This window comes from Ambystoma mexicanum, chromosome 7q, assembly GCF_040938575.1.
Source record: "Ambystoma mexicanum isolate Mex_15411 chromosome 7q, UKY_AmexF1_1, whole genome shotgun sequence".
In the NCBI taxonomy this organism is placed as follows: Eukaryota; Metazoa; Chordata; class Amphibia; order Caudata; family Ambystomatidae; genus Ambystoma; species Ambystoma mexicanum.
The window spans coordinates 284,774,730-284,787,682 of record NC_090941.1 but is presented as its reverse complement, the minus strand read 5'-3'; the positions used below and the strand labels follow the sequence as shown (position 1 = coordinate 284,787,682).

Sequence of the window (12,953 nt, the reverse complement as noted above, 5' to 3'; positions counted from 1 at the left end):
TGCTTTCACAAAACAATATACACTAGTTAAAATGGTGTGGCTACTTTTGATCATTTGGCTTAAGTTTCTGAATTGTTTTAGCCACAATGGCTGGTATAATCAAAATCCAGAAGGGAACGGAGCAAGCGTCTTAGAGATGAATGAGCAAAAGCTTCAAACGCTTTTTCAAATGCAAGTGCTGTCTTGGTCAAGGGTACTAAACTCTGATCCGCCGGGACAGCACACACTCAACTGAATTTATTTTTAAAACATTGTTTTCGTTTTCCCACACATCAGTTGATATTCAGTAGGCATTCTCTGTTGAAAAGAGTACATTTACTCACTGCAAAATGAGGAAGGAGATCTTCTCTGTCACTTTCTAAAAATGCAGAAATTTCTAATGCCCGTGGACGATGATCAACTACTGCATGGAGTGAAAGTCCTCTCCCCCTACCACGAAGTCCCCTTCCTCGTCCACGGGGCATACCACGTCCTCTTGCATGAATGCCTCTTCCTCTGCCCCTACCCCTACCTCTGGCAGAAGACAGAATCCCTCGTTTGGCAGCCTAAAAGAAAAGGAGAAAAGACAAACAATTGTCTAAAACCTGCAGAAAAAGACAAGTAAAAAGGCAGAACTGCAATCTATAATTCCATCTTGCATTAAGAAAAAGTCAACTTACTGTTTCTAATAACTTAGGCACTTTTATTCTGCAGTTCCTTTAATTAAAATGCGGGAATGGCAACAAGATGTTGATGGCATAGTAAAAAGGGACAAAGCAAGATGCGGTTAGGCAAAGGCCAACTTAGTATCACAACCAAGTACTCTTGCCTGATGTGCCAGGTTTCCTCTAAGTAACTCCCCACTTAATCACTTGGCGGCTGCCAACATGAAGGATACCCTCAACAGGGACACTGCTATATTGTAAGGGTGAGCTATTGTAAATGTAAAGGTCTTAATTAGAAGACTATCAATGTCAAAACAATAACAGACTAAGGTTTTTATCACTGTTGCATTCAGCCTTTTTCATGCCATACATGTGGTAAACATTTTGAAGAATGTAAGATTTGAGGCCAAAAACAAATACACACACTCCCAGATTTCCAGAGGGTCTGCTGGTTCAAACTTAGAATTTGCGGAGGAGAGGTGGCTTGCACAGATCTGTGTTTTGAAGCGTTTACTGTACCCAGAAATGGGGGCCCTAGTAGCAGTCAAGAAGGCAGCTGCAGACTAGGAATGAGAGTGAAGAAATATCTGCAGCCATTATGAAAAGCTTACCTTCCCATCAGATAAACAGATCTCTCTTTGCAGAGCTTCTTTTTAAAATCTGGTGGCCTTATGGGGCAGAATAACCAGTCCTTTGGCAAGCTTCTAAAGTGGCTTTCTTATGCAAGGACATGCGTGACCAGGCAACTGGGTGGCTTCATTTTACATATTTTGAAGCAAGGGATTCTTGATCCAGTATCATGGCAGATTGGTTTCTTACTTTTCAAGGTGAGATCCGCTTTATAGCAAATGCTTTTCATTGTGGTGACTGTGTTGGACAGCAGGCAATAAAACAAATGAATGGGTGTTGTATAACAGACAAAAAGTTAAGTCTACACCTCATGTGGCAGTTTAATTTACTACACGCTATGTACTCACTCCATTGCTCTCCAGAGGGAGCGCCTAACTCTGATGTCCGATACCCAGGAGCTACTTTTTAGCTCCTGGTCATCAAAACTTTATTTTGATCGCTGCAGCAGATTCTTTCTTCAGACTCCAGGAGACAGCTTTGGTCTGTAGCTGACATGACAGATTCTTTTCACAATTTGTAAAATTGCCCTTGATAAAGCCACCTACTTAACCTTTTCAGCCAGTGACATTTTTCTTATCCCCCAGTCCCACTGGGGAGGATCAATCTCCTTCCAGAATTCAGTAGACTTTAGAGTTCTCCACACGCTGACAATGAAGGGCTTGGGGAATAGAAGTACAAACAATGTTCTCAATTATATTATGGAGATGGATGAAGCTTAGAGTTGAGCAGGGGTAGTCAAGTGTACCTCCCGAAGAAAAAACTCTATACACTTTATTAGGATATTATTTATTTGTTTTTAGGGCGATGTTGCCATACTATAGTTAGTTGAGTATCAATTTCCATAGAAAACCCGAAAATTGAATTGCCAATAATTTTTGACTTTGACAACGGATTTGGGTGTTATTTTGTACACAAAGTTTGTCACCTCTCTCCCCGGACTGGACATCTTGGGATAAATGTGTACAAACATGAAACAGTTATTAAGAAAGCAAAAAAATGCAATTGTTAGCCCACGCCTATTCATTTCCCCGATAGAGGAAAAAGTCCATATTTCTGCACAGCGCACCACAAACTGCTGGATGGAATTGGGCCAGGTGCAAAACAACATGGGCAGGAAGCCTTGACTATTTCCAGGAGGCTTCTGGGGTTATACTGTACAGTAGTTAAAATAACCGGGAAGGGGGCACCCCTTTCTCCCACAATTATGTCTATATATGTGTCCCACAATGCATCAGCAATGCTTTTTCAGAAACGAATATTTTGTTCGATGCTGGACACAACCAGGGATAGCCGAAAATGAAAAAAGTGGAAAAAATGCAACAGTGAGGAGTGAAAAGGATTAAATTGCATCAGGCTACAGGTGGGGAGGCGGAAAGAGGACACCATGTGAAATTGAGGTGTTGGAGGGAGGATGGGCGGGGGCTAAATTCAGAGCGCAAATGTTTTCTCAGAACCAGGGTTATTTTCGCATAACCGGGGTTTAGTAGAAAACTGGATCAGAAATGAAAGTGTGTCACACGAATAACCAGGGTTATTTGTAGTAAATTACTATTATTGGGGTTAAACTAACAGCAGTTATGAGAAAACTTTTTTTTAAAGAGTTAAAATGTGATTAAAAAAAAAAATGTGGAATGCTACAGCTACAGTGAGGGGGGTAAAGGGTAAGGTCGAAGACTATGCCTACTGGGTTACTTTTGGAACCGAACGATGCAATATGGAAAGTGGACACGACAAAAGGCCATTTCTAGTGGGCCCCAACAAAACCTACTGGGGCAACATGTCAAGGGAACACAGCGAAAGGCTGTTACTGGCCATGGCTAGTGAGCCCAAAAGAAACCTAGTGATGTGGTCACGTCCGACAGCTGAGTCCACTGGCCATGGCCAAAGGACATGGCTAGATGGCCCATTTAGGAAACCTATTGGAGCAATATGTAGAGTGGCCATGGCTAGTGGCACTGGACGAAAGCTATTGGGACAACATGTAAAGGGGCCCTGCCAAAAGGCTGGGGCCAATGGTCCTGGCCAGTGAGTGGGAAAGAAAGTTAGTGCTTTAAAAGATACAGTGCACGGCCACTGAAGTGAAAGGGTTTTGTTGCGTTAAATCTGTGCAAATAAACTGCACCTTAACTAATGTTTTTTTTTCAGTGAACTTCAAGGGTTTTGTTATACCATCGTTTTTTTTTTAACCCCTACTAGCCATGGGCTTTGGCTGTGGCCAGTGTACATGTTTCCCCAATATGTTTCTTTTGGACCCACTAGGTGGCTATGGCCAGCCCAGGCCAGCCAAGTACGGCCTTTGGCCGTGCCCACTGTATATTTTAAAACACTACCAGACCACTAGCAATGGCCTTCAGCCGTGTCCACTCTACATGTTCCCCCAATATGTTTCTTTTGAACCTACGAGGAGGCCGTGACCACTATACATGTTGTTCGGGCCCACTAGCCGAGACTTTCAGTTCTGCCCACTGTGTATTTTAAATCACTACCTTTCTTTCTTACTCAACAGCTATAGCTTTCTCCCATGACCACTGGCCCAAGCTTATGGCCGTGGCCCCTTTACATGTTGCACCACTAGCTTTCTTCCGGTCCCACTAGGCATGGCCTTCGGTCATGGCCAGTGCACACAGCCTTCAGCCGTGGCCACTCTATATATTGCTCCAATAGGTTATATAAACGGGCCCACTAGTCAAAACTATGGTAAAACAAAACCCTTGAAATTCACTGAAAAAACCTTAGTTAAGTTGCGCAGATTTTCCGCAACAAAACCCTTGAAACTTTGTGGGAAGTCATGACCAGCTTAACTTGGCGCGTTCCAGTTACAAAGCCCTTGAGTACATACACATTATAAGAGAAGGGATTCACAATCGCACACAAAATGGTATTATGGGGGACATCAACGGTAGTAGGCTGAGTTATGCTGGCCATGACTTCACACACACACACACACATCACACACACAACACACAACACACACACACAACACACACACAAAATTATATGATGTGGTTGCTGAATCCAGTCCATTAATACTGGCTCAGCATTTAATTCTACAAAGAACATTAGTTGGGCCATTGACAATAAAATATTAGAGGTAGTTAGACACTATTTGGGGTTCATTTTTTCAAGCAGAGGTGGTTGGATCCGGCCTATAGGGTGTGTGACAAGCGGCTCAACGGTATGGGGGGCTTTTACGATTTTTTTCAGTTCTACGAGGGTTGGAGACTCGATTTGTGTTGCAAGGCTTTACAGAGCAAAAGAACAAGTTACTTTCTTACCTGGTAACGTTCTTTCGATGGGATGGTCCGACGACATATTCCATATCTATGACATGTAATCACCACAGCTGTGCTGCTTCGGAAACTTTTTTAGGCGTCCTGCGTCGATGTGCCGTCGTCGAGGACCTCCTCCGACGTCATCCGATGTGATAAGTAGAACGCACGACGCCCGTAGCCTCAGTTGTAGTTTTTTCCCCCAGAATGTGTGACATTAGTCAACTGCCAGTCAGACACAAAGCCTTGCGGAACGTAAGCTGCAATCGCAAAAGAAATTCTGCAGCGGGGAAGGCAGGGCGGGAGCGATATGGAATACGTTGTCGGACCATCCCATCGAAAGAACGTTACCAGGTAAGAAAGTAACTTGTTCTTCGACGGGATTGGGTCCTCCGATGTATTCCATATCTATGACATACTCCCAAAGCAGTACCAGAGCAAGGAGGAGGGAAAGAATTTAGAATCAAAATTTAGAATAGCCAATCAAATAGCAGAGCAAAGGACCGCCTTGCCAAAGGCCAGATCTTGTCCTCGGATGGAATCGAGGGAATAGTGACGTACAAATATATGTACTGAAGCCCAGGTGGCTGCATCACAGATGTTGCGAATAGGAACACCCCTCTGCAGGGCAGTAGATGCAGCCATACCCCTGGTAGAATGGGCCCGCAAGCCAGCCGGTGGGTCCTTACCCGCCAAGCAGTAACACTCCGAGATGGCCAAAATAATCCAGCGAGACTGTCTGTTTCGTCACAGCTTGCCCCAAACTCTTTCCAGCGTAACCAATAAAGAGTTGATCGTCCACTCTGACCCGGAACATGCGTGAAACATAAAAGCTTAAAGCTCTCCTAGGATCAAGCCTATGGAGCCTCTCCTCTTCCTTACCAGGATGCAGAGGAGGATAGAATGCCGGAAGAACAACCTTCTAGGCCAAATGAAATTCCGTCACTACCTTCGGAAGAAAAGAAGGACGAACTCTAAGGACAACCCTGTCCTTGTGAAATACAGTGAAGGGTGGCTTAACTGAAAGTGCCTGTAACTCACTCACTCTGCGAGTGGAAGTAACCGCAACTAAAAACACAGTTTTCAGAGTTAACAGCCTCAAAGGGCAAGAATGTAAAGGCTCAAACGGAGCACCCATAAGAAACTTAAGAACAAGGTTTAAATCCCAACCGGGCACCAGGAAAGGTGACGGAGGGAACACATTAATGAGCCCTTTAAGAAACTGTGAAATTAAAGGGATTTTAAAGTAATAACACTCTTCAGACGAGCGCTTAAAGATGGACAGCGCCGCCAGGTAACCTTTAACGGTACCCACTTGCAAGCCCCTGTGGGCCAAAGAAAGTAAAAAGGACAGAACCATGGGATGTCACATGCAAAAGGATCCACATTCTGAACTCTGCACCAGTTGCAGAACTTACGCCAACGGCAACGGTACAGAGACTTTGTTGCCGGCCTACGGGCCGAAAGCAACACCTCATCACGTCTTCAGTGAGGTCCCAATCCTTATACCTCAACCTTTCAGAAGCCAAGCGTGAAGGTTGATGGATCTGACCTCTGGATGGAGAACCTGACCCCCCCCCCTCCCGTGAGAGCAGATCGTCTCGGTAGGGAAGACGAACTGGAGGGCAGATGGACAAGTCGAGAAGGTCCGGGTACCACGTCCTCTGAGCCCACGCCGGAGCAATGAGGATCATCCGGGAACCGAACTTCCGTAACCTCTGCATCACTTGCGGGATGACGGGGACTGGAGGAAACGCGTACAGCAGCGGGAATGACCACTCCACCATGAACGCGTCTCCTAAGGCTCCTTTTGGAGGAAATTCCCGCGAGCAAAACCTTTTGCACTTCCGGTTGACACTGGAGGCGAAGAGATCCACTTGAGGGGTCCCCCAAAGGGCGAAGATCTCCATGAGAATCTCCTGAGCCAACTCCCAATCGTGAGAGATCGCGCTCTGCCTGCTCAGAGCGTCCGCCGTCACGTTTTCGTCTCCGGCCAGATGAACTGCCGAGATCGAAACTTCCTGCTGGATGGCCCAGAACTTGAGCTGCATCGCCTCCCTGCACAGAGGAAGTGACCCTGCCCCCCCCCTTTTTGTTGAGGTAGTGCATGGCCACTGTGTTGTCCGTCAGGATCAGGACCAGGACACTCTTTCCTCACACAGATGGCAGAAAAGCCTTCAGGGCTAGCCTGACGGCCCTCAGCTCCAACAGATTGATATGGAGTCTGGACTCCGACAGAGACCAACGACCACTGTCAGCCTTTGCCATGAGCTCCCCATCCTGTGAGGGATGCATCCATCACGATCGTCAACTCCGGCCAGGGAAGCCAAAATGGAGCCCCCTTCATCAAGTTGCCTTCGACGGCCCACCACAGAAGGTCCCGGGCGACCGAGGGCGGCACCCGAACCGGGTCCGACATCCTGCCGGAGGACTGCGACCATTGCGTCTTGAGCGCCCACTGCAAAGATCTCATCCGCAGGCGAGCCTCTGGCACCAGAAGAATGCAAGATGCCATGAGGCCGAGCAACCTCAAGAACTCGAACGCTGGGAGCGTCTGGGCATGCTGAAACTTGTGCACCATCTGCTGAATGTGAAGAGCCCTCACCTGGGGAGGAAAACACTGCCCCAGGGAAGTGTCAAGCACTGCTCCGATGTACTGGAGCCGCTGTGTTGGCGTCAAATGGGACTTCATTAAATTGAGGGAGAAGCCCAGCCTGTGAAGGGAGTGGCAGATGATGGACAGATGATCCAGGACTTGCTCGGGGGAGCTCCCCCTGACCAACCAGTCGTCCAGGTAGGGGTAGACGTGAATCCCCCCCCTTGCCTGAGATGCGCTGCCACCACCACCATGAGCTTGGTGAAAACCCTCGGGCGGTGGTCAATCCAAACGGCAGGACCCGAAACTGAAAGTGCGAGTCGCGGAACCTCATGTACTTCTTGTGCTTGGGATGGATCGGCACATGGAAGTAAGCATCCTTGAGGGCAAGTGACACCAACAAGTCCTGAAGCTGAAGGGCCTGGAGGACTTGAGAGAGAGTAACCATCTTGAACTTGTCCTTCCTGAGGAGTTTGTTCAAACCGCGCAAGTCCATGATGGGTCTCAATCCCCAGTCCTTCTTCGAAATCAAAAAATAAGGGGAATACCATCCCTTGTTCCTCTCCGCTACAGGCACCAGTTCTATGGCGCCTTTCTCCAGCAGGGCTTGAATTTCCTGCGCAAGGAGTGGATCCGCACTCTGCAAAGAGAGGTTCCCCGGTGGATTGTCGCAAGGCCTGTGCCGAAAGGGAAGACAGCAGCCGTGGGTTATGCTCTCCAGAACCCACACATCTGAAGTAATGGCTTGCCACTCTACAAGATGCTGCGCCAGCCTTCCCCCAACCGGCGAACCATGGGACATGGCCTCATGACTGAGTGGGAGCGGCAGCGGCGTTACCTGAGGGCAAAGAGGCAACTGCCCGAGCGGCCTTGGCACCATGGGTACCCTGTCGTCCACCTCTGGTACCCCTGCGTTGGCCTCTTTGACTGCCAGCTCCTCTCGCTTTACTGAAGGAGTAATAGCGAAAGGAACCACCCCTCCACTGCTGTCCCCTATGACGAAAAGGCGGAGGTTGGCGAACTGCAGCGCCCAACGACTTCGCTGCAGCTTTTGAGGTCTGCAACCTCTCAAGGCTCTCGTCAGCCTTGCTGCCAAAAAGGTGTTCACCGTCAAAGGGCATGTTGAGGAGCCGGGACTGCACATCAGGAGCAGACCCCGACTTCCGCAACCACGCAAACCTGCGTATCACGGTGCTCGCCGCCATGGACCTACTGACGCATTCAGCTAAGTCCAAACCCGACTGAACGGACTCACACATGGCATCCTTGCCATCCTGGACCATAGCAAGGAAACCATCCCGTTCGTGCCCTTCGGGAATATGTTCAGCCACTAACGCAACACAGTTCCACAGAGTGTGTGTGAAACGAGACAAGGCACAAATGGAGTTGGCCGCCTGAAGCGCCATACCACCAGAAGAAAACACTTTCTTCGCCCAGCCATCAAAACGTTTGTCGTCCCTATCAGGAGGGATGGTAGGGTACGACGCCTGCTTTGCCGGGCCGTGGCCGCCTGCACCACCAAACTCTCCGGAGTGGGGTGCCTGGTCAAGTAGCAGGGGTCGCTACTGGCTGGACGGTATTTTCGCGACAAGGATCTGCCCACCGCCGGGAGACTCTCCGGAGCAGTCCAAGCCGCCGCCACCCTTCTCTGTAAAGCCATATGGAACGGCAGTACCGGGTCAGTTGGGGGACCAACATCAAGGATGTCCGTTAGATCATCCTGCACAAACTCCCCTGGGGGAGCAGACCATCCCAAGTACTCAGAAACCCTAGCCATAAGGCGCCGGTACGAGGAATCGGCATGAGAGCCAGGCTCAGGCCTACAAAACTCCACCTCCGGAGAGGTGTCCAGTCCACTGGCATCATGCAGTGACTGCCTCAAATCGTCAAACTGACTATGGCCGGAGACAATTTCATCTGGAACCTGACTAGGAACCAGGCCATTAGAATCCTCATCCGCCTCTGAAATATATTCCAGGTGGCGAAAAGAAGGCACCCGAGAGTGCTTGCTCTTAACCAGAGCCTTCCTAGGGGGTTCCCCCGTGCCACAGGGTACCTCCGACACGAAAGGCGTCGATCGAATCGGCGCCGAGAAAACAGGCATCGGCGCCGAGAGGATCGGCGTCGAGGAAATCGGCGTCAACGTCAGATGCAGCGCTGCCAGCATCGGCGGCGTCGACACAGCCCTCGAAGCCGGAGCCCCGAGTGTGTCCTTCGACGACCTGAGCGTCGACGGCTTCGACGACTTCCTCGGAGCCGGAGCCTCGAGAAAGCCTGTCGACGCCCTCGACGCCTCAAACGTCGATGTCTTCCTCGAAGACCTCACAGGTGCACACGGTCTCGAACGCGTCGAGGACCGGTACCTGGAACGGGTACGTCGAGAACGAGTCTCCTTGTCCGAACGGGACCTCTCCCGTGACTCGTGCCGACCACTCTTGCGAGCGGTGTCTCCCAACCTCTCACGACCGACCCCACTCGGGGGCGCGGACGGCTTAGTACCCTGCGACTCAAGAATCGCCAGCATTTTCTTCCCGAAGGAAGCCCATTCCTCCGGCGTCGCACAGCTGGTGGGGCAAGCGACGTGCCGGGCAGAGTCCTCCGAAGAGGACCTGGAAGACGACCGGTGTCAGCGCTTCCGAGAATGCCTCGAAGAGGCTGAGGAGTGGCGAGACCGACTCCTAGAAGGAGACCCACGAGACTTCCGACGATGACGCGGAGAGTCACCCCTCGAATCATCCGTCAAAAGCCCCGCAGAGCTCGACTTCCGGGGCGTGGACACCCGACCTACCGACAACTTCTTCTTACGTTCGCGTAAGGCTTTGGACGTGAGAGACTGGCAGTCGATACAGTCATCCGTGTCGTGGGCCTCCCCGAGGCACCAGAGGCAGGCGTTGTGCGAGTATGTCACCGACATCTTGGACCCACACTCCCCGCACTTCTTGAAGCCCGGACGCGGGGTCGAAGACGAAGTAGAAGACATCTTCACACGAAGGATTTTCACAAAAACGAACAGGTTCGAAGAACCGAGAAGAACAGAACTCCAAAGAGTCGAGGCGTTAACCGAGATTCACGAAGCAACACGTTCGCGGAAAAAACGGAACTGAGGCTACGGGCGTCGTGCGTCCTACTTATCACATCGGATGACGTCGGAGGAGGTCCTCGACGACGGCGCATCAATGTCATCGACGCAGACGCCGAAAAAAGTTTCCAAAGCAGCACAGCTGTGGTGATTACATGTCAGGTATGGAATACGTCGGAGGACCCAATCCCCTCGAACATGTAGTGCTCATCAGTGGTGAAATTTGGGGATATGCTAACAGCAGTTGCTTGGAAGTTTACCAGAATATTTTTCTGCTGGTGACTGGTCCAGAAACGCGCTGGGAGGGCCCAGCATTGCGATTCAGGTTCAGAGGAGGTTCCTGAACTTTTTTCAGAGGCTTCACTTAGATGATTGAGTGAACCGTAAGTGACGGCTTTAGGTTTCAAACCTGTTTCTCTGGTACAGAAATGGTATAACTTTATTAAATTGGTGGAGGTTTGAGAATATTGCAGTGTTGTATCGAAAGGTCAGCTCAAAGCAATGCTTAAAAGCAGGGCGACAAAGAGTTTAGTGAAACTTGGAGGCGCATTAAAAATGTATCCGCAGTTAAATGGTTCACAAAGCACACAGGTACAGAACCCCGCAACGTTATAAATAGAATTAAGGCTCCAGAGCTAAGGCGGATAGTGCTGACGATTAGTTAAATGTGCTGCCCCTGAAGGCTCGCATGGCTTGACTGGATAACATTAAAAATTGTTCATGCGGGTCAGGCTTTGATAGACCTTCTGCATGTTTTGTTGATTTGTAAAAAATATTGGACCAGAGGAGGAAACCGATACGTTTGTATTTTTATTAGAAACAACATAAGGATTTGCTCTAACGCTATATCAATGATGATCAATTCCAATGACCCCATTTTTTGCAAGAAGATGTGAAGTTTGTTAAAGCTGTTTTAGCAGATGGCAAAGAGTTGTATGAAGTATTTTATGTAGAGTAAGCGTGCGATTGTTTTATTGAATGTGTTAAAGGAATGTTACTTTGAATACAATTTTGAACTGAGCTCAACTAACCTTAAGACTAGGTCTAATTTCATCCTGGGGTAATATTTTTTAGAAGATATGTTTTATGTAAAGCCCAGCGTTCAGTGGTATTTAAATATATTGCTTAATACAATATGGTGGCTGGGTTTAAAAAGAATGATACTATTTTTTGTATAAAAAATGGACTCGACATGCTTTTGAAATCATAATGCCATCATTGTTGGGGTGCAACGTTGTTGCTCTTAAGTAGACAACTGGGGTTAACGGAGTAGACAATGACATGTTATCCACTGCACCTCGCAGGATTTCAAAGAAGAACCATTTCTGTGGTTGTTGCTTCCAATGCCTGGGTGGCGTACCCGGCCAAGTGAAGTACTATCAGTGGGGAGAGTTACTACAAAGCTTGGCAGACAGTTTATTATTGCAGCACCATGCCCTTTGCCCCTAATATGAGCAGGGAGCCCTCTCCAACTATGCTGGTGGTGTTCTTGCGAAGGATGAAGAGCGTTCACCATCCGTGCACGCTAATGTCCAGGACCAAATTGGTTTTCAAAACCAATAACAGACTTTGATGTAGTATTTATGAAGTGCAACTGAGTAAAGTTAACCAGGAATTCAAGGAATAAAACAAAACAAGCAAGTAACAAAAACATGAAACACAAAATGACTGCCTTATATGTTTAAATACACTCTTTTGCAGGGTGAAAAAGACCTGAACCACCAGAACTGGATCAAAAACCTGTCCATGATCAACTATTTATACTGTGCTGAAAGACCATCAAGAAGGTTTTATGTCATTCTCGGGAGTAATTGCAGGTACTAGAAGCAACGCATTTCAAGGTTATGGGCATGGGAGCCACAGTGTGGAGTTGTTTGTTAACACAGCACAAAGATAATGCTACCTCTGGGTATTAAGCTTGTTATAAATAACCAATTATAATCTTAATCTTATGTTATGAACCACCAGGTTCAATAAAGCGTTTTAATGTTTTTTTTTATCTCGTCGTCAAAAATGTAAATCTCCGGCTTGACCAACAGGATTGACAAATGTCTGGACTTTCCCAGACGGTACTCGTGCCATGACTTACTAACTGCCTCTCTTACAAAAGCCCGTTTTGTAACTGTTCCTCTTGAGACCTTCCTGGTGGCCTGATCCGATTAGTTTAGTCAATTCGTAATTGATTAAATTCTGGGCATTTACTGAGTACAAACCTAGTTTCACGAAGCAACGGAGTGGAAAACAGAAGTAGATGTTATATACACACAGATGGTTACAGGACGCGGGTGTGGCAGCCCTTGCAACATAGCACAAAGGGTAGCACAGTATAGTTAACATTCACAGTTAGTGGAGGACATGCAACAGTGTTGAGATGAGTGATGGGGTGAGCTATATAGGCTGGGGCGAAACTGGGCTGGATCGTGTCTTTAAATGGTTTGAAGAAGTTGCAGGTTTTGATTGATTTTCTGAACTGGGCGGTTGGAGGAGTAAATCTGATGTGGATGGACAGGAGGTTCTAGAGTCAAGGGCCATGGATTGAGAATTATATGCATCCCATCAACTCTAATCTGGCTGGCCCGGGCGTCTGGTTAATGGGCTGACCTGCCATAGATGGTGACTTTCTCTGCCAGGTAGGAGGGAGTTATGCATTGCAAGGTTCGTCAACTCAATTTTGTGAGTTCCCTAAACCTTTCACGAGCTTTTTCGGATTTGGACTTTTTTTGTGCTGAGACGGC

The 12,953-nt window shown here is 48.2% G+C and overlaps 1 protein-coding gene across 1 annotated transcript in view; it reads right to left on the bottom strand.

The window, feature by feature from the left end:
• RBM26 (RNA binding motif protein 26) overlaps nucleotides 1–12,953 on the bottom strand; it is a 1,704,516-nt gene that overhangs the window by 290,958 nt on the left and 1,400,605 nt on the right. The window contains exon 20 of the mRNA XM_069639899.1: nucleotides 324–545. Within this exon, the coding sequence (XP_069496000.1) occupies nucleotides 324–545 (222 nt within the window). The remainder of the gene's footprint in view (nucleotides 1–323; nucleotides 546–12,953) is intronic.